The sequence below is a fragment of the Micrasema longulum genome, unplaced genomic scaffold, assembly GCF_059751315.1.
Source record: "Micrasema longulum isolate JH-2025_06_02 unplaced genomic scaffold, ASM5975131v1 h1tg001602l, whole genome shotgun sequence".
Taxonomy (NCBI): Eukaryota; Metazoa; Arthropoda; class Insecta; order Trichoptera; family Brachycentridae; genus Micrasema; species Micrasema longulum.
Window position 1 is genome coordinate 96,600 of NW_028278783.1, and position 22,513 is coordinate 119,112.

The 22,513-nt window shown below is 36.2% G+C and overlaps 2 protein-coding genes across 2 annotated transcripts; both read right to left on the reverse strand.

Moving 5' to 3' along the window:
* Positions 1 to 6,604: 6,604 nt before the first annotated feature.
* LOC148274713 (uncharacterized) lies at positions 6,605 to 10,621 on the reverse strand. The gene is made up of 2 exons (XM_088236754.1): positions 10,547 to 10,621; positions 6,605 to 9,669 (listed from the first exon to the last, which is right to left on the reverse strand). The coding sequence occupies exons 1-2, from the start codon at positions 10,547 to 10,549 to the stop codon at positions 8,494 to 8,496; spliced, it is 1,179 nt and encodes a 392-aa protein (XP_088092880.1). The 5' UTR covers positions 10,550 to 10,621; the 3' UTR covers positions 6,605 to 8,493.
* Positions 10,622 to 14,474: 3,853 nt separating this feature from the next.
* LOC148274714 (uncharacterized) lies at positions 14,475 to 21,958 on the reverse strand (the record flags this gene model as incomplete). The annotated part of the gene is made up of 5 exons (XM_088236753.1): positions 14,475 to 15,223; positions 17,724 to 17,805; positions 19,337 to 19,502; positions 21,030 to 21,208; positions 21,654 to 21,958. Coding segments are annotated over 5 exons (1,013 nt in total), but the record flags the coding sequence as incomplete, so codon positions are not given.
* Positions 21,959 to 22,513: the final 555 nt, after the last annotated feature.

The window sequence follows — 22,513 nt, forward strand, 5'->3', positions numbered from 1 at the left end:
CGCCACAACAACATAACAATGCTATAATGAGGAATTCCACTGTTTTCTAATTCATTTATTTTCTATTAGCGCACTATTTAACTTAAGCAAAAATATATTATTTTTTTTGTGCGTTATTTACAGATATGTGATTTTTTAAAGTTACATTTATCAAATACCGCGCCAAATGTCTGTAATCAGTGTGTCACTTTTCAGTAGTGACGTCATGAAACGGTTGGCGTTCTTACTTTCACTGACTTGACAAGAATCTATGGAATATTGCTTTGATTACTTCATTTAGCTGATCGTAATTTGCTAATTTCTATGTTATGGTTGTTTTTACGAACGTTTCGATTTAGAAAAACCTAGAAAGTTGACTTAATCTCTGGTTGAAATGTCCAATCATAGAAATCATACTCTTTTTTTTCTATGGTCAAAACGTTCCTTACAAGGTGCGGGGGCTTTAAGCGGAAACCGGAAATACTACACGTAGATATAAGGAGTGACGTCATTATTTACGATTTTAAAATGAATACTATTTTTAACATTTTTTATTTATTTTTGCGTGCGTTTTTGAGATATTTTATCCTACTCCAAATTTTTTAAATATACACGTGTACACGAAAACATTTTTAAAATTTAATTCCGGGTTGGGCTGAAATTCCTCATTGACGTGTTACGCGAATCTGTGACGTTGCAAATTAGTCCATTATTGCTATTTTTCATACATTTTTGAGAAACTTTGCCGTACAATTTAATGCTCTAATTTCCCCGTTGTTCAAAAACCATTTTATCCCTTATAAACAACTTTGTCCGAAATTGAATTCGGGCTCGTCAGGGCGTTTGTTTACCATGCAAGAGGTCTTGAGTTCGATTCTCGACATGCTTGACATGAAACATTTTAAAAGGTGTTTTTACGCTAGAGTATTTCATAGGTCCCGGACTGGCACCTGGGCAGGAATTCCGAACGCATTTAAAGCGCGCTATAACGCGTATTTAATACGTAAAAACACGCTATAATTGCGTTCGAAATACCAGCCCTGAAGCGTAAGACTGATCATCTCACCTTCATGTAACAAAAATGATCAGGAAATGATAGTGATTATTGTCCGAAATCGCGGTTTGAAGCCATTGTTCTTATTTTTTCTTAGATTTTCTCCGTTACATCGCGCACAAACATTTTGCCCGGCGGCGAATAAATAATACGATCCATCACGCTCTTGCGAATCATTCTTTCGGGTATATTCGGGGGGCCGAACTTAGCCGAACGAATGGGACGCAAATTGCGCGTCGCTGCTGTGGCCTGCTGTGTTTAGTTTAGTTACCAAATGTTTTGATACTGTGAGTATTGTGAACACGGTTTTCCATTTTTTGAACGTTTTAAAATATCTGTATCTCGTGTCCATACACATTTAGCAATAATTAGTATTATTATATGATATAATAACGCTTAAGTAAAAATGTTAGTTATAAGAACGTACTCGTAGACAATTTCATATAAACTTAACCAAACACGTCTAGATGTTACGAAAATTATGAAATATATTCAACTTTTTATTTAACATTATGTGTTTAGATCAATGTGCAAAAACATTTTTTTTATTATTTCTATATACATTTTTTCTAATTTATAAAATAAAAATATGTAAATTATCAAAACGTTTTTTATTACATCTGTATATTTAAAAGTCAATGTTTGTAATGTGTGTCCTCAATAGACTAAATAACTACTGGATCGATTTACGTGCTGTTTTTTGGAAAATGACGAGCTTTGGCCTGGGCATGTAGCTCTTAAAATCTTCAATTTGCCCCTTAGTTCCGCCGAAAAAAGTCAAAATATCTTCATCGACGGCCTTTCAGGGCGGCGCGAGCCAGCAGGTTTGAAGAAGGGACAACTCGGGTTTGGGTTCTCTTGAGGCATGCGCAGCACGTGTCCGAGCCAAGTCTACCCCAGCATCCACAAGACGCTCGTTACAAGGAGACTGCTGCGTCATTTTTCGGACTTCAATGGTTGTAAAATCAAACCACCTTATGCCTAATATTTTCCTCGAGCCCTTACTCTCAAAACTCGGAAGTTCGATGTTCTGAGCCTTAGTGAGGTCTCAAGATCGCACCTATACAGGAGTACTGGCACTACACAAGAGTTCAATAATCGGCATTTCGTACAATTTTTTAGGACAGGTTTTTTTAAATATTTTTTATTTTATTTATTTTTTTATTTTTTACAATAAACATAATAATATAAAACAGAGTATGTATAAAAAATAAAGCATAATTACATATCAATGAAATACATATTAATAGAAAAATAGTAAACAAAAAAATCCCAAAAAGGCCTGTTCGTGGGTATACAAGAAAATGTTAATGAATTTTTGCTCCTATAATAATATAAGAAAGAATAACATAAGAAAGAAAAAATAAAATATTCTGTAAAAGATAATATGTTTTTTTTTTTTTATAGTACCTAATTAAAAAAGGGAGTAAAAAATATTTTTAAAAAAAAACACAAAAATATTCCTTATTATTTAAGGGCAACAAAATAAATCATGTTTTTTAAAAGAAGGAAAATTTTGAATGTTTGGAATCAATGAAATATTATCAGTAAAAAAAGAATTAAAAAATTTTGGGCCTATAAAATATGCATGTCTCTCTCTCTCTTTTATATATACAGGGTGGCGCGCGGCAGACGCTTGGATTTGAGGCCCGTAGGGCCGATGAAACGAGGCCCGGAGAGCCAATTACATGTGGCCGAACTTCGTACATACATGCTTAACATAATATGTAGCGGCATTTGGGTAAATATCCTCAGAGCGCAGCACAAAAGTGATTCTTCGCATTTTTGATTCAAACTTGATTTCAGTAAAACGATTATTTAGTCAACAAATGCTAAGAATTAATTTTATTATTATGAACAGGTAGGTTTCAAGTTTGTTCCGTAACCACGAATGCGCGCACCGGCTTCAATGCGCTGGTTGTATACAGGTGTAATTACTTTTTCTTTTGCTGTAGGTGTAGCTGATTTAAGCGTGAGACGTATTTCAGCATTAGTCACAGTATTCAGGGTGTTGCGTTAATTGGGACATATAGAGCGAAGGGACAGGGATAAAATGGCTAAAAGGATTTACGATGCGAATGCTGATAGGTGCAAAAAAACGAAAAAGACCAGAAAAGACACATACTTGTATTTGAGCATGTCAAAAGTCATAATATTTGGCGTACATTCATAAGATGACTTTCGTATAAATCTAAAAGAAGCGAGGTCTTCGTGTATTTCTATAATGACTTTCATTTATTTTTGTCATGGCCACAAACTAAAAATAAATTCATGAATAAATTGTAAATCGTGACACCTGTTTATGGGTCAAAAGAGCGAATAAATTCATCAAATTATGAATATTGAAATTTCAATTATTATTAGTGATGCCAGTTTTCTGTTATGACTGTAATTACTTACACGTTCAAGCCAGTTTTCTGTTATCACTGACAACATTAAAGTATAGTTTGACTATTTGCACGGAATATCGTCAATATCAAGAAACATGTAAAATATTTGTTACTTAAATTGCTTTATGTAGTTATTAAATGATATATGCCTAGATTTAATTTTGAGGATTTTATCAAACCAAGCACCCGCATATTATACTTCTTCATTCTACGTCGTTTTCAGAGATAATCACTAATTTTTGTTTTTAGCGTCATTACCTCTTTACCCGCAGACGGCTCATGGGGAGCTGCATCGATATTCCAAATACAGCCAATCTCAATAGTTTGTTGTCATATGAAGGTAAAATTATCAGTCTTACGCTTGAAGTCCCGGTCTAGGGACACAAAAAGATGTAGTAGAAAAACCAACTTAATAAATTAATATATTTAACGACCATATAATTTAGAAACTAGTTTAAAATTAAAATATAAATGATTCCCCTTTCCGAACCCAGTGGTGCATAGAGCACTGCGTTGGTACAACAAATGCAGGGTATTTCAATCATCTGTTACACGAAGGTGGAGTGATCAGTGTCGCTTCAGTTACGGAACAATGATATATTACAGTTAAAACCTTCAAAATCAATATTTCACGTCCACGCTGTCAGGAATCGAACACAGGACCTCAAGAACGGTAGGTGAACGCGCCAACCACTTCTCCTCGAGGCGGAATTATCTCCACTCAGTTTCCTTTTTCAGGATTTTTACCGGAGAGCTGCCATCGAGTCGAAAACACTCGTCCAGAATTCTGGTTTTATTTCACACACATAATTATATCCTTCATCCGCCTGGACACGGATTTTTTTTTAATTGCACGGCTTTATGTAAATTTCATGGATTGATCGATTGGGAAAAAATCAATACATTAAGAAAATGAAAAGGGGTATTAGGTTACAAAAATAATACATAAAAATATAATGCGTGATTTATTTCTTATATTTAAAAATAATACATTAAATGATATGGGTATGAAATGACCCGCTTAGAATTTTATAGAAATTGACAGATATTTCAACAGGAGGTAATATTTTATTTATTTATTTTAATAGAAAAGGAAACATTTGCGTTCTTATTATTTACCTAAATATTTCGGTTTTTGCGGCCATTTGAAACGAGTTATCACTATTGGAAAATGTAAATCAAGTTGGGGTTGTGCGGGGTTCGAACCTCAAACCTCTGATTCGCGAGTCCGCAACGCTAACTCGGGACCACAACCCGATTCAAATGATGATCAAAACGGTGAATGCGTATATAAACCAGTCAATGACAATAGGGTATTCTTACAAATTAGTATAAAGTTTAAAATACACACGGCTGCAGATAGCGTCACGCCCGCCGAGTGTAACAATCATTGCATACAAGTTTGACGTGGTAACGTAATACATGCCGTTTCTCCCGTCTCGTTTCCAAGTAATTAAAAAACGCGTATTATAAACCATTGTCAATTTTTTTTTAATAATGTCTTTACCGTCGTAATATTTTGTTTATTTAAAAATAACAATTGTAAAAAGGCCCTTGATCGATTAAAATTATTGAATATTATCAGGGTGTGTATTCGATAAAACAATGTTGATTTGACACGTACACTGGCATAAAAATACTGAAAAAATAATATAAAAAGAAATAAATTACCCATGCAAATGTCTAGACATTCATATTACTTCATAAATCTGTTGAAATTCTGAAAATTATGCAGAGGTTAAGGTTTAAAACATATTTAGTCTTTTTCATTATTATCACTAAACCATCGTTATAGTATGGAATTTTATTTTATAGGAACTTAATATTATTTATTGAAATTACACTACACTAAACTAGCGGTTAAACATGTGTATTTCATAATATTTTTATTAATTTATTTTCGAAGATATGAAAAAATAGGTCCATAATGAGAAAAACCGAAAACCTGTCTACTGAATTCCCTGGAGAGAAATTGTGTGCAGTTCTCCGCTGTCGATCACTTCTCGTCTAAATTGAGACCTCGCTTTGTACAAGCCAAAGTTTTGAACAGGACATCAGATAACACGTGAGAAGATAACATATTAAGGACATACGAGTAGTTAAGAGGAATGCACAGCGAATGTGAAGAGCGAATGGACAGCGAAAGAACGACTAAAAATATTTACAGTGCGAATGTGTTGTGGCGTTCTATCCTCTCTGCCTATCCTTACAGGGAATCAGCGTGATGGATTGTTTGTTTGTTTAGTGAGGGGAAATTCGGCAGATAAGAATTTTGAAGAATGGGTATTTGAAGATTGTCTTCAGGTCACTCTCTCGCAAACGTCTGAACCGATTTTGATGTTTTTTTTATGGAAAAGGTATTCAAATGAAATTTTCTATGTCAATACCTTTTCCGTTTTTGAAAATTATGTATCATATTTATATATTGTACGTCCGAAGACGGCAGATAAAACTGGGCGCTTTTATGGGTTTTCAGGTGGTCCAGCTCAACAATAAGAAACAATAAATCAAAAAAGCACGATAGAGACACGCAAATGGTAAATATTTATAGTGCGTAAAAAAATCATTGCTCTCGTGCCGTAATACAGGGAGAAAATACGGGACTACGTTTGTACGAAGAAAAATAAGACCGCGTTTCCTCTTAAGTCGGGTGAGACTTCTCTCTCTTCAAGGGGGAATAAACGAGACGTTGATCAAGCGCCATGGAACTGTTAGGAGCGAGATGATGATACGAGAGTGGTGGACAATTTCTGAAGACTCGTATTTATTTATTTTTATATACGCCCAACGGGCATTTTTAAGGACATATTTATACACAGAAAATTATTATAAAGGAAAGTAGAAAGACACAATGGTATATAGTAGACTTGGTGGGAGCGGAAGCGGGAGAAAGGTGTTTATAATTGAATTTGACTCAGTGATCGTTTGAAAGAAGACAACTTGTTATCAAAGGAATCAAGATTGGTATGCTTGTTGGCAGACCTGAGAATTCTAGGCATAGGGGAATGAAAACCATGGTTAGTTCAATGGTTATCGGTATGAAAGAGTAAGTTTTGTCTGGGGTTTCTAGTTAGGATATTTAATTTTATTGCGCTCAGTAGTTCAGGTGCATCAAAAAGTGAGTACTGATTAGAAAGACTCCAGTGAAAAAGTTGTATGATGTAGTATTTGTTTTCTTCCATTTTGCTGTGTGATGAATGAAGGGAATAAGCTTGGCGTTAGAACTCGGAAAATCGTTGAAATGTGAGGTGACGATATCTTTACTAAGCAAATGCTCGGTAGAGTCGCTAATTTAACTAATTTATTGAGTCTCTTTTGCGTGTCTCGTATGTAGTGCCAAGCATGTGTTTTGCTTGGTGATCTCCATTGCGTTGTATGGGACGGAAACATGGGTACTCGAGGGAAAAGAATGGCGTATGGCCGATATGTTTGAAATGTGCTGAAGGCGGATGCTGCGCATTTCATAGACAGCAAGACGCACACACGTTTCTATCCTCCACGAACTATGATAGCGAAAGACTCCACGACATGCAGAAAAGGGATTCTCTCTTATTTCTTCTCTCGCGTGTCAAAAATCTGGTGGTAATGGTGGCAGTTGAGGATAAACGAGTAAGAGAACGGACTCCTACAAGATAAATCGATGAAATAAAGGAATTCACGGGGTCCTAATTAAAGGCTGAAACTTATAGAATCAACAGGTGGAAAAACGGAAGAAAAAAGGATATTCAAACAAAGACACGATGACATGACAATGATCACTTAAACCAGCTGACAGTTTATACGCCTCGCAAATGCGTAGACTTCCATATCCTCCATCTCTGATTCAATTCCCATGAAACATTTTTGAGCATCTTGACTTCTTGAAAACTTGATGTATTTATAGTCTTTACACGTGTAATTTTCTGGCATAAACTTATATTTACAAAATTAAAAGTAAACATTTCATGGTGGGGATCGAGCTCAGCTCATAAGACCCGAAGCGCTAACCACTACTCCGCCAAGCGGACAATAGTAAAATAGATGGACGAACTAAATAAAAAATATTTTGATTGAATCGGCATTCACTTCGTAACACTACACACAAAACAACAAGCTCTTTTTTCAATGCTACTCAATTTTACAGTGTGTTTTATTCATTCTTTTCAAAAAAGAATTATTTAAATATTGTTCCCGAATACTCACACGCGTAACCTTGGTTTTTCAGACAGATTTTTTAAAATTATTACTAATTATTATATTATGCAAAGCGTAAGAATGGTCATCTTGCCTTCATGATGAAAAGAGCAGAAACATTTATTGACTATTATGAAATAATATTTCGTATTTATAACACTCATCGATGGATGGAGTACTCGCCCGAAATTATAGTTGTAATGAGGAAGTTCAGTGCTAAAGGGAATTTGATATGAAAAATGTTTTCTTGCACGCGGCAAAAATTAGAGCATTTTATAAATTGTATGGCAAAGTTTCTTGAAAATGTATGAAAAAATCAATGAAAATGGTTTTAATAAAAATTAACTACTTTAAATGCGACCTCCGTGGTGTAGTGGTCAAGACGCTTGACTCACACACGGAAGGTTCCGGGTTCGATTCCCGGTGAGAACACAAAAATTAAATGTGATTTTTCTAAGGCTGGGTGTTCCGTGATGTTATTCACCACTGTAATTAGGGCTCCTGGCCTGTTGTGGTGCAAAAAAAAAATGAATGATGTCACAAGTTCTTGTGAATCAACTAATCAAGTACAGCTTGACATGTGTTGTAATAGATTCCCGGTTTACGGGAAACCATTATTTTCAACGTTTAGTATATTTTGATATCTAAGTAAACAGAACTCACCGACGGGAACTAGTGACGTCACGGAGTCTTTTCAAAATCACAAAACTTTAAAAAACATAGCGATGAGAATACGATACATAAAAGTAATTTTTAAAATGTCTTAGTTTAATAGTCTATTAACAAATAATATTTTTATTTTGAAAACCGCTGAACCTCCTCATTTAAAAACAATTGTTTATTAATGTAATAAATTGAGTAGCACTAATGAGAAGTTTGTTATTCAACAATGGTAAATCATGATTTTGGAGCATGACTCAGCATATGCCTTTTATAATTAGATTTTTGCGTAAATTTATGATCGCATATGTCACAGACAAATGGCTTCTCGCCGGTATGAATTAACATGTGTCTCTTCAAATCATGTTTCCGATATCCGTTGAAGTCGCACAGTTTACAAGCGAAAGGTCTCTCACCTGTATGAGTCAAAATATGTCTCTTGAGGTGCGGAATTTGCGAAAACCTTTGACTGCACACTTCGCACGCAAACGGCTTCTCGCCGGTGTGGATCAGCATGTGTCGCGTGACGTAGACCTTCCTCGAAAAGGTGGAGTTGCACAATTTACAAGCGAACGGCTTCTCTCCCGAGTGGCCGAGAACATGCCTTTGCAAGTCTCTGTTCTGGGAGCAGCTGAAATCGCACATATCACAGGAAAATGGCTTTTCCGTCGAGTGCGTTTGCATGTGTTTCCGCAAGTACGCTTTCTTGGAGCATTTGTAGGAGCACAGCTCGCAAGCGTGCGGCTTTTCGTCCGAGTGCGAAAGCATGTGGCCCCGCAGATATGAGATCCTAGAACACTTATAATTGCATAATTCGCATTTGAAATTCTTTTCTGCGGCGTGTATGAGCATGTGGCTTTTCAAATCTCCTTTTCTGGAACACGGCAAAGCGCATATCTCGCAAGAGAATGGTTTCTCGCCCGTATGCGTCAACATGTGGCTTTGTAGATAGCGCTTCCTGGAGCAGACATAACTGCACTTCTCACAGGCAAATGGTTTCTCCCCGGTGTGACCTAACATGTGTACGCTCAAATCTACATTTCTATCAGTGGCGAACTTACACTCGGGACAGTTATAGGTTTTCTCTTTAACACCGCTTTGTAATATTTTGTAATATTCTCTCAGCACGTTTGTTTGACTTTTAGTGCTAAAAAAATCTTCGTTTAAACTGAAACCAGCGCTAGTGCTCGGTCCAGCGAGGAAATGATCATATTCTTCTCCATTGTCCGTCTCCTCTTCAGTCTTGATAGGGAGTTCTTCCCGTGGAATATTGCTCTGGTTAGTATATGATTCTTCTCCGTCATAGTAAACTTCACAATCCGCGTCTTCTGGTTCAGTTTTTACATTTAAAGCGGGGTACTCCATATTTATATCTATTTTGATTGATTGGTTCAAAATCAGTTGATGAAAAACCTACAAACATAAAGAGTAAAACATTATATTCATCCACTCATTCATTTCATCATTCTGTTTCCGCACCCAATGGCGCATAGGCCACTGCATTGGCACACCAATCACCGTGTAACATGATCATTTTAGTTAGTCAGTATTACGCTTCAGCAGCCTGTCCTGGGACTATGAAACATTCTAGAGTAAAACGCCTTTATAAATAATTTAATTGAATCCAAGACCTCCTGTATGGTGAGCTAACGTGTAATTAAGTCTTCCATATTGAGATTTTAAAATTAAGGAAAACAAAATTATTATTTTCATTACTTGGTACATTAAAGAATAATAAATTATTTTTCTTATTAAAAAGATAAAAAGTTTAGTTTTTAGGATTGACTAAATGTGAAAATGTTGAGGACATTTTCTAAGAGTCATAAATAACTCTGTTAAAAATGAGAATTAATTGTGTAAGAGCGGAATTAGAACATAAGAATTTTGATCCATAAGTCGGCGACACTTCCTAATACTGTTAATTGAATATTGAACGCATACTAATAATGTATTTAAAAAATGACAGTAAAATTACTTAAATTTAAACAATCGTTTTTATGCCCTTCGGCTGACCGCAGAATTGATATATTTATGTATGAACACTGTGGAGATACACGCAAACTAATTTGTATGGGATTAATCTTCTTTAATAAGTAAACAGAAGTTTTAAAAGTAAATTCTAAAGAACATTCACTTGTAGTACATAGAAATGACCGGCCGCCAATGAAAAGGTGACATTCGACTCAAAACTAACTCTAAAGCTTATCAAGTTAGATTTTTTAAAACTTAAAATGATAACAACATACGAATTCATTATAATGTTGTGCAAATTCCTTAGAAAAACACTCACCATTCATGAAAAATAGAGTTTAAAATGCCAGACTAACAAACGCAACTGACACATCACACCATACAGCCATTTTGTGGCGCTTCATAGACAACAAGATTCGAAACACGAAACCCATAGACAATTTATTTTATGAAGTACTTAACGGGTTGGCAAAGCGAACTGAATCACCATAAAAGTAGGGGGAGAGGATAAAACACATTCCGCGTTTATCTTCGAAAACATCTTAGCTCCTTAAATTATGAGCGAAAAAAAACACATTTAAGAAGGTAAACATGAACAGAAAATATAAAAGGAAAAATAATGAAACCCACTAAACCGCGAAACCGGGTTGTCAGCCGTTGGGTCGGGTTTCTGGCAGAAGTTGATAAGATATTATTGGAGTTTTAATGTTTGAAGCTCATTCCAAATCGTCAATTCTAATAAAACCACAATTTGAATATTAGAAAGTTTTATTTTTTGTATTTATAAAATATGACGTATTTTCATTAATTTTTTACCCAAGATTATTTGATGCCAGTTATCAAAAAATCTCAGTTTTCGACAATTTATTTGTAGCTACCAACTTGTGGCAGAAACTCGACGAGTGGTACCATACCATGGGTACCGCCAGTTAACAAAAAGGCGGACTGTAAATGAAAAACTAATTTCATTAAGTTTTGTGATAGGGAAATATTTGAAGAAAGGATAGGAACATGGAATGGATACCTACCTTTAATATGATGTGAATGTTCTTCAATTTCGGGCACTAGATGACAAAATGCACTATATAATGTAACAATGTTTTCAACGACGCGCGACGAATCCAACCACTTTTTATGCATTTTTTTGTGAAGTGAAAAATGTTGTTTTGTTTTTGTTCTACATTCGAATCTTCTAATTTTGAATTTTTTCTATCTTGATGTTATGTAGGTACCATAAGGATGGGTCAAGGGAAGGATGGGAAAGATAGGTAATCGGCCAGGAATAGTATCGATAAATGCTGTTATTTACTTAACACCGCCATTGTGATTTTTTAAGGATACTCATTTCCAAACCGTAAGGTTATTTTCCATTGTAGGCGAGCGCTGCGAGGCAGATGCATAAATGTATTTACAATTATGTTTTTTATATTAATTTCAATGTTTCTATTATCAATTTATATATTTAATTATGTTTGTCACGACATACATTTAATTTATATTTGATTATTTTTAATGTTATTCCTTTTTTATATTGTTAATTTTTATAATATGGGGAAATTAGAAGCAAACTTAGAAATCTCCATTAACACTTCCGACTCGTAGATTGAGAAGCAATGAAGTACTGTTCATCGATCAGCATAGAACAAACTATGGCCTAAATTCCCCAATGACCCGCCTTTGTCGTATTGTTAACTCAAGACAAGATCTGGACTTTTTTGGTTTAAGTTTATAAGGATTTAAACGAGCACTAAATAAAAAGTCCAGATCTTGTCTCGATGTCCCTTATGTTTGTCAATGCTTCTTTCTTTTTTTTAAAAATGTTTTAAACTATTCTTTTATTGTAATATTTAAACCTTATAAATTGTATACATGGACAATGTCCGTTAATAAATAAATAAATAAATAAACACTTGTGTGGCTGCGATGTCACACTAGTTGACATAGGACACAAGACTTAATATGTCTCTCTTATTTTTTAAAATAATTAATTCGTATTTTGTTGTAATCTTTAAATGAACATTTTCACACACGATTTGGAAAGTAAAATTTGTAAAACTATTCTAAATGTTAATACAAAAAATATTTATTGTTGCTACGCGAAGAATGAATGTCCGCTAATTCAGCAAAACATCTATACAGATACCTTATACGAGAGAGAGCACGATGATAGAATTCGTAACGAGGAAGACAGGGACGCTGTTCTGCGGCGGCTGTTGTCTAAAACAGATTCAGTCTTCAGTCGGTTGATAACAGCGATGGGAGACGCACGCGCGTAACATAAGCGGCGTATTTGTGATTTTTAATTTATTTTGCTATCAAAGGGCTAAATTATATGTTTTTTCGCATAAATTACGAAGAACGAATTATTAAACAGTTTGACTCCATGTTTTTTTTTTTCAAATGTCTGAACTTTAGAATATTCCTTCTTTGCTTGTGGTAACACAACGTTACATCACCGCGCGCAAAGGGATTATTTACCACAGTCTTTTAAGAGTTAAAGGAGTTGCTGAGATATTGGCGAAAAACGAAAAAATAATTGTGAGATTTGTAATTATGCTTCGCTAACTCAGTGGAGAATGCTTAGTAGTAAAATTGAAATATTTTACGAGATTTAGAGACGGGTTTGAATTACGCTATTATTTAGGTAGGTAGGTTTTTATACATAGTCCATTTTGGCATCAATAACTAATTATCTATACCTCTATGAAAGGCTTCAACTAAAGTTTTTAAATTATTTTTTTTTAAGTATTACCGAAGGCATAATTTTAAGTATAAATAAAGGAAAATGTCACAAAAATGTATATGATTTAAAATGTTTGTATTTTTTTTCAAAAACAAAAAATTTAAATTTGGTTGCGGCCACTTTTATGTTAAATGTTTCTTCAAATAACTACAACAAATTTTTGTTCAATACTTAGTCTTTATTGAGATCCCAGATACGTAAGTTTAGTCTAAATTTAAAATGGCGTAATCTGCCGGTCTAAAAGTAATTATATTTTAGTTACATTAAACATTTAAACATATTTTATAACAGAAATACATTTAAAACATATTGTTTTTATCTAATTTATGTGTTTTTGTCTTTTTATCATTGCCCGATTAAAAAAAACATTCATTTTAATATGGCAAAATCGTACGATTTCCTAATTTTGCGTTCGTTTTTCTCGACTACAGCCTCAAGAAGAATAATTTTGGGTGTGCGGTGGTTTGACTTGATAAGGAATAAAGAAGTAAGGGAACAGACACAACAAAGTCATTTTGCGGCATGACAACACTCACCCAGTCAAAACGTACTTGGAAACGCTTAAATGGAAAGTCCTACCCCACCTGTATTCACCGGACACTGCTCCTTCCGATTTCCACTCGTCCCGATCGATGACTCATGGCCTGGCTGAGCAGCATTTCATCCTTACAGCGATGACAAAAATGGCTAGATTCGCGGATAACCTCAAAACATGAGTCGTTCTTTTGAGGGTGTATTCATATGCCACCAGAAAGGCGGGAGAAAGTAGTCGAAAGCGATGCATGGAATTAAGAATAGTCCAGAAGGAGCGTAGAATCATATTTGAATACATCGGGTTGTGCCCGAAAATCCCCCCACTTTGCCCCACTTTCACTGCGCGCATTAGCGAAGTCACCGCGTTATGTTGCCAGATGGGAAAAAATATAATCATAACACAAATGTAAGGTAAAAAAAAAAGCATTGATGAAACATTGATTGACACAACAAAGTAGATAGTGGCCATGTTGGTGAAGCTAGAGAGAGTAAAATTGAAGGATATTCTGTTAATAAAACCAAATTATTTCAGTGATTTATTTACTGTATAATTTAATAGACATATTGTAAGTAATACAGAATTTTACAATTTTATACAACATTTATTTAAAAAATTGACTAAAAATTTACACTGTACTATGAAGAGAGGAGAGGGGATGAAAAGGATAGAAGACAGGATCAACCTCAGAGTAATAATGCGTAACCTAGAGAGAAGCCCTATCACTATGTTTCATAGAATGCACGCGATGTTGGTTTGTTGGTTAGCAACCAATTAGCCCATTGTTTTGCTGCGAACTGTAGCTAACTTAATACCCAATAGTCATAGAATGGTTTTCCTACGTTTGGGCTCCTCTCTAGGTTACGCATTATTACTCTGAGGTAACAACTCGACAATTTAGATAATTACGTTTCATTCTTGGCTTGAAAGTAAATAAAGAAGAGGCGGGGCCCCCGTCTCTAACATTAGTGGGTAGATTTTATTTTTATTTTATTTTATTTATTTCCAATACAAACAGATGTACAGGTTAAATTAATATTTTTTTTTTAAAACAGTATAAAATGTATATATATTATTCCACAATCGAGCAGCTATTACTGTGAAAGAGGAGGCAAGAAAATAAGAGCGGTGAATGGGTATTAAAAGGGTTCTCTCGTTACTCGAACGAAGAGATAGTCCATGTTGTGATGGAGGATGGAAAAGCTTTCACAGATAAACAGGCGAAGTGGGATTATTAATGATATTGCGAAGAAGTGAGTCAATATTTCACGTCAACCATGTCAGGAAACGAGCCCGAGACCTCTTGCAAGGCAGGCAAATGCGCTGACCACTACACCACGAGGCCGACTTCAAATGAACATCTCTATATTACGCAGAATGGGCACAGTGTACTTCTGAGGTCGCGATTTGTCAACGATCCCTTCTCAATGGCCGTCGAGGTTACGCCTGCTCCTCGCCGCCGTCCGCCGCGTGGTGCGCGCGCGCGTGGAAGTTGAGGTGCGTGGCCTGCTTGAAGGCGCGCGGGCAGCGCGGGCAGCGGAAGGGGCGCACGCGCGTGTGCGTGCGCACGTGCTGCGCCAGGTGCGCCGCCTGGCGGAAGCCGCGCGCGCACACCACGCACGCGTACGGCCGCCGCGCCGAGTGCGTGCGCGCGTGCTGCTCCAGCCCGCTCTTCTGCGTGAAGGACTTGCCGCACGCCGTGCAGCCGTACGGCCGGACGCCTGCAACGTGTAACGACGACAACGTCCGACATGAGACCATACAATTTGCCAAACTCGCGGTAGACAGACCATTCATCTGGCTGAGCTTATTGCTGGTCCGAGTACGTCTCCAGTAGAGTGTTGGCTGCATCCACCAGCTCACATTGTCGGTTTGGAGAAATAATCTACTATCCGCTATTACAAAATTGTTTCTAACGCAAAGGTGCATTCTATTTACACGAATCATCATAATATGAAAAGAAAAAAAAGACAAATCTCGATTTGTGGCCCTTTCGAATTCAAGCAGCTATAAACAAGGTGTGTTCTGAAATTAACGGAATTTTTTTAATTTCGCGAGTTCGGAGAGTCCTAATGTCATATTTACTTTTACTTTGTCTATGGCAAGGTTAGACGTGTTCGGCGTGCTTGGCGATTTTCGTCTTGGCGATCCAGAATGCCGCCACTGGGACGATTGAAAGCCAATGTTTCGTCACAACACGTTTTAGTCATTCTGCATCATCGTTGACTTGTTCAAAATTCAAAATTTTGTAACAAATTTTGCTGCCACGCGTTTCATACCCGAAACATTCGAAAAACTTTCAAGGCATGAGCCAATCGATATGCCAACATCATCAGCGACTTCTCTGATTGTGATTCGGCGATAGTTCATAACCATTTCATGACCTTTTTCCACGTTTTCATCGGTTGTTGATGTGCTGGGGTGTCCGGGCAGTTCGTCATCTTCAACGTCTTCCCCGCTATCTTGAAAACGCTTATACCACTCGTAAACTCTTGTTTTACTCGTAGCAGACTCGCCATAGGCCTTTGTTAACATTTCACACACTTAATTTAATTTTTTACACAAAATTTGATACAAATTCTTTGATCCATTTTTTTTAACAAACAAAAATCGCAGAGCTCTTATAAAAAATGAATACAGCTGAAAATTTTAGCATACTTCAGGGGCATGTATACCAGTGGCGAGCGGTGAGTTTTTAAATTGGTAAGCTATGAAAATTCTGATAAAATGTCCATAGCGGTAGTATAACATATAAAAAACAAGTCTATTTTATATTTAATAAATAATTCCTAACAAATGGCTCCAGCGGCTAATAGTTTCAGTAAAAATATTTTCTAATGTAGCACAAACATTTGATTTAAAAAATACAATTTAAAAAAACATAATTGCAAAAAAAATAATTTGAACCCCTGTGGACTCGAACTCCCGCCTTCATCGTTAGAAAGCAACGACCCAACCGCGCAGCTATTTCGCGTTTTGGGCTAAGCGTCGAAAAAGTAATTAATAAACTGGATAATTCATTAGCGCACCGGTGCATCTTTGGTTAAGTCAGACTATTATAACTTGTCTCGAAATAAAACACTATTTCTTAATAAATGATAATAATTAAATAATTTAAAAGTATTCCTTACCGAGTACGATAGTTCACCAAACAAAACATAAATTACGTTTTAAGAATCATTGTTTCATCGACTTTTATATCACATTATTATTCACAAAACGACATAAGTTATGCATATTATAATTCTTCATATATATTTATTCTTAACACTATACACTAGCAACGTTTTTATCATAACTCTAACTAAATTTTTAAAGTTTAAATGGATACTGAAGAATAACCTACAATATTCAACTGTCATCGTATGCACAAAAACGAATTACAATAAAAAAACAATTAGCAAATCTTTGTTTTTTTAAAACCCACTAAAGGATTTATGCTATATTATGGATTAAAATATCAATTTGTTTCGATTAAAATATCAATATATCAATTTATTTTAAAGCAAATTTACTTTCAAACCACCGAAACATAAGTATGATCAATTACTTACTTATTATTGTAACTTTCGTGTTAAGACATACAAAATATATTCGTTATCTCTTTCTCACACATAACGAGTGCGTATATTGTCACCTCCCTTAGACTGTCGTAAGTCAAATTGATGTATTTTAAAGAATACTAGCCCTTATGAAAAAGTATTGAAAGACTAAATTGCAGTAATGAAAGCTGCAAGATTTTACTGTAATCGCAAGTGTAATTTTTCGAACGAGATTCTAAAGTTTTAGGTTAAAGACGTATTTGAATTAGTGATTTTAAAGTGAGCCGAGTAATCTCGTGTAATCCAGTAGTAATAATTTTGGCCAATAGAGGCGCAACTGGTCGCCGTATGGAATAAAGGAATATTATATAAATTTACTTACCCAAGAAAAGTAATATATTTTTTTGGTGATGTGTTTTTTCCTAATAATACTACAGTATTATTAAACATTACTTACGATGTCAAAAAAATTTGGTAAGCTGCATGTAATCGATTGTAAGGAGCATTCGCCCCTGATGTATACCAACATATTTTGACAATCGGACTCTCAGAACCCGCGAAATTTAAAAATTCCCGTTATTTTCTGAACACACCTCGTATCTGTTTATAATATTAAGAGATCAATTTACACACTGCGAAACATGCATTCTGCTATGTTTAGAACCTAATCAAACATTACCCGAATGAATCTTCATGTGTTGGCTAAGACCATTTCCTTGGGAGAATGTTTTAGGGCAGAGGCTGCACTGGAACGGCTTCAGCTAGAACAGAAACAATGACATTAATAGCACGTAAAAGATTATAATACGATACGTTAATTTTTGGGTTTGTTTGACGATTTGTTAATAAATACAGTAAAATCCCTGTTTTATGTGTTTCAGGGTAGCTACAAAAAAAAGTGTAAAACTGAGGAAATCTTTCAAATGAGGAAATGAAAAATGTATGGAAAAAATGAAATTTTGTTAAAATATAATGAGGAATTCCAGCCCATACCGGAATTAAATTTTAAAAATGTTTTCGTGAAAACGCACGCAAAAATAAATAAAAAATGTTAAAAATAGTATTCATTTTAAAATCGTAAATAATGACGTCACTCCTTATATCTATGTGTAGCATTTCCGGTTTCCGCTCTAAAGCCCCCGCACCTTGTAAGAAACGTTTTGACCATAGTAAAAAAGAGTATAATTTGTATAATTTGACATTTCAACCAGAGATTAAGTCAACGTTCTAGGTTTTTCTAAATCGAAACGTTCGTAAAAACAACCATAACATAGAAATGAGCAAATTACGATCAACTAAATGAAGTGATCAAAGCAATATTCCATAGATTCTTGTCAGGTCAGTGAAAGTAAGAACGCCAACCGTTTCATGACGTCACTACTGAAAAGTGACGCACTGATTACAGTCATTTGGCGCGGTATTTGATAAATGTCACTTTCAAAAATCATATCTTTGTAAATAAGGCACAATATATATATATTTGCTTAGTTAAATAGTACGTACGCTAATAGAAAAAAAAATAGAAAACAGTGAAATTCCTCATTATTGTACAAGGCTATACTAAAATATACTGCAGAAAATTTGTAAGAACTGTCATGATTGAGGATTATTCATATTTACCAATGATACAATTAAAAATATTTTGTATTTTTTCAAACAATACTGCAATGTGTTATTTATTATTGAATTAAAAAAAAAACACGCATAAATACTTAACCTTAAAAACACAAAAATAAACATTTTAATTTACATTAAACGCATACAACGATTTTTTCCCTAAATATTGGGAAATTTTATTTATATGGTATCACTTTTTTTAATATGGCACCACAAAATTTCAACTGTCATTTACATCGCGGACTGTTTCACACTTTTATGATAACTGTTTAAACTATCTCCTTTTCGCATTATGTGTGTATAACATCAAATAATATTTATATTGTCAATTTTTTTAACTTTCTGCATCGTAATTTATTGATGTAAAGACTTTATTCTTCCTAAACATGCGTCAACTGCATGTCACAATTTAGTAAAATGTCAAAATTAGACACTTAAACAAAATGGTCAATTACACTGCACCTACTTTGAATTTAGTTTGAGACAATAATTTACACATTTTTTTATTTACCTCGATTTTATTCTCCATTCACGCGGCGGCGCGCGGCTCGTCTTTTGACAGATCGAATGAGTTATGAAAAAATTTCGACGTAAAACCGGGGTTATGGAAAACGTAAAAACGAGGTTTTACTGTAAACATATTTTTAAAACGGAATTTTCTCGGATGGGGCGTACCTTGGAGTGAGCGGCTTTGTGGTGAGCTTCCAGCTGGAGGGCGGTGGGGAAACGCTCGGAGCATATGGAGCACACGACGCACACGGGCTGGTCGTCCTCCGGGTAGAGGAACACGCCCAGTTGAGAGTCCAACTCCTGGTCGAACCGCTTCTCGCATATCTGGCACCTGCCGGGCAACATTAGATCAGATAACCAAATTACGCTGATGTTCCTATGGGTGATTCGAGCTGTGGACTCATAATCTTGAACGACTTCAGACAAGACGCTGGTATATTTTTGGTCTGAGAAAATATGACCACGTATCCGATTGTAGGTATATCGTAGGCAACTGAAACAAACAAACCATCACGCCGTTTCTCCGTAGGGGTAGGCAGAGAGGATAGAATGCCATAACACTCTATCTTGGCATACAGACCTCGCTTCCTCTACATTCATACATCTTCTCATGCACGCACGCCGATTATTCCTACTTTTGACATGTCCATCTTCAAGTATTTGATGGACTCGATTGTGCCATGTCTTTCTCGTTTTCTGTATCCATCAACATTCGCATCGTAGATCCTTTTAACCGTTCTTTCGCTGTCCATTCGCTCTAAATGTCCAAACCAACGCAGCACCCCTTTCTTGATTCTGCCGATAATGCTTGTCTCAGCCTTACACACTTCACGGATCTCGAAATTTGTGCACCACACTTATTATACATCGTTTTACCACACATTCGCCTGAGGAATCGCATTTCGACAGCATTTAACCTACTTTCATTATAATTTTTCCAATTCCATACTTCGCTCCCATACATTAGAGTTGGCACTAGAACTCCGTTGTGAACTGCTAGTTTAGCCTCCTGCGATAAATATTTGTTTGCCAAAGTAGATTTCAGTGCACCGTTTACCCCGTTCCCGGCACTCACCCTCCTTTCCATCCCTAGTAAACATACTTCCCAGGTACACAAAGTCTTCTACCCGATTCAGAATATCTCCGTTCACGCTGATCTCACATTTAGTTAAATTTTCATCCCTTTCAAAAACCATCACTTTGGATTTATCAACATTCATAAGCAAATCGCTTTTCTTGCATACATCGTAGGCAACTGAAAAGGCTCTAAATTAGACAGCGGAGAGACTATCATTCCCTCTCACTTCTATTCAAGGTACTTCATAGTCCTAACGCTCCTATATACCTCTGTCAACGCTTAGCAGTTCGTATAACTTCTAGGACCTTTTATTTATAATAGCCAATAAAAAAGTGACATTTGAAATAATTTTTCCGAAATAAATAATTCAAAAATAAAATGTGCATGTTGTAGCCAGTCTGTAACCGACAATGTTTTGAGTATGTCCAAATGTTTGCAGACTGGCTGGATTTCCTGGCTGGAGTTATTTACATCTAAATTTGTTGCAACAGAGAGGGAAAACATTTTTGAGAAGGGAATATGGAAGTCTAGGCATTTACAGAGCTTATGACCTATAATGGGCTGGTTTAAGTGGGCACGATGAAAGAGTTGAGGAAATGTGGTTGTTTAAACATAGGCAGAATGGCAAAAGTTAAAGTGTAAAGTGGCCACTTAAACCAGCCAATGACAGATGATAAGCCCTGTAAACGCCTAGACCTCCGTATTCCCTTCTCGAAAATGCTTTCTCTTGGTTGCAACAAATTTAGATCTAAATAACATAATTGTGGTTGTGCTCGTCACCTGGTGAGACGTTTCCGCTTGGAGTGTGCGTTGTGGAAGTGCTGCGAATACTCGCAGCAGTCGGTGAAGACCTCCGCGCACCTGACGCAGCTGAAGGGACCCCCGAACTCCACCAGCTTCACGTCGCGGCTCTCGCTCCGGCTCCGGTTCTCGTAGGGCTTCCGCGGCCGCGTCTCCACCTGAGGACGGGCGATCATTATCAAGCAATTTTTCCTATAATTATGATTTATTTCAATTTTAAATCGTTTCGAGGTTGGCACTTTCAGAAAAATTAGTAAATTTTGAAGTCGAATCAAATTCCGACATAACTGTCAGTTTTATAAAACGAACGCCTAGATGTGGAAATAATGTCGCTAGATTCTGTCCTATTAACATACAAGAGTATCTAGACGAGGATGACCGAGTAAGACGTGGCATGATCAGATAAACCAAAATCTTTAATCTGGTCATGTCAAAAGCAGACAGAACTGAAGGGCATGTATGACAAGATGTATCAATGTGGAAGAAGCTAGGAATGTATGCCAGGATAGACGTGTGTGGCGGTCCATTCTCTCTGCCTACCACTACGGAGAAATGGCGTGATGGTAGTAGTAGTAGTAGTAATAATTAAACTACACGAGTTACCTTTCTGGCCTTGCGCATAGGTCCCATGCTGCTCCCGAGGACCGGCGTCTTGATGACGACGTAGCTGACCTCGTCGGAAGCGTCGCACGTCCCGTCCGATATGAAGCTGGAGTCCACCACTTGGTACTGGCTCCCCACGGGCAGGCTCGACTCCGACTGGTCTCCGTTCACATTCTCGTCCCCGAGGCTGGCCTCGAACCTGTCAAACTCCTCGTTGATCAGGTCAAAGTGCTCGTTCTTCGAGTGGTTGCGCAGGGCGATGGAGTTGGCGAAGGATTTGCCGCAGAACCGGCACTTCGGCACGCCTGGTGGTAAAAAAAAGATTAAATAGTTTGGAGTTGCTTTAAATTTTTTCACCACAACAGATCACGAGGTCTAATTACAATGGCGAACAGCACAGAACACCGGGGCTTATTACGGGGTAATTTATCAACAATATTTTCATATAGGCAGAATGGTGAATGTTACACAGTGTGTAAAGTGACCACTTAAACCAGCCATTGACAGGTCATAAGCCCTGTAGATGCCTAGACTTCTATATTATCTTTTCTTAAATGTTCTTCATCTCCGTTGTAATATGTTAATATAAACAGCTCCACAGGCAGTTGAATCCAGTCCTTGTCTACAAAAATTTGGACAAACTCAAAATATTGTTGATAATCAGTTTGTTTCGTTCATTGAGGGAGGTGGTATTTTTATTTTTTATTATTTTTTAATTTTATTTTATAACTATAAATTATGTTTTTGGAATTTTTTATTTCAATAATCCATTTTTTTATATTTTTTTTATATTTGCGTTCTTACGATTTACCGAAATATTTAATTTTGAGGGCCATTTTCAACGAGTTGTAAATAACTCA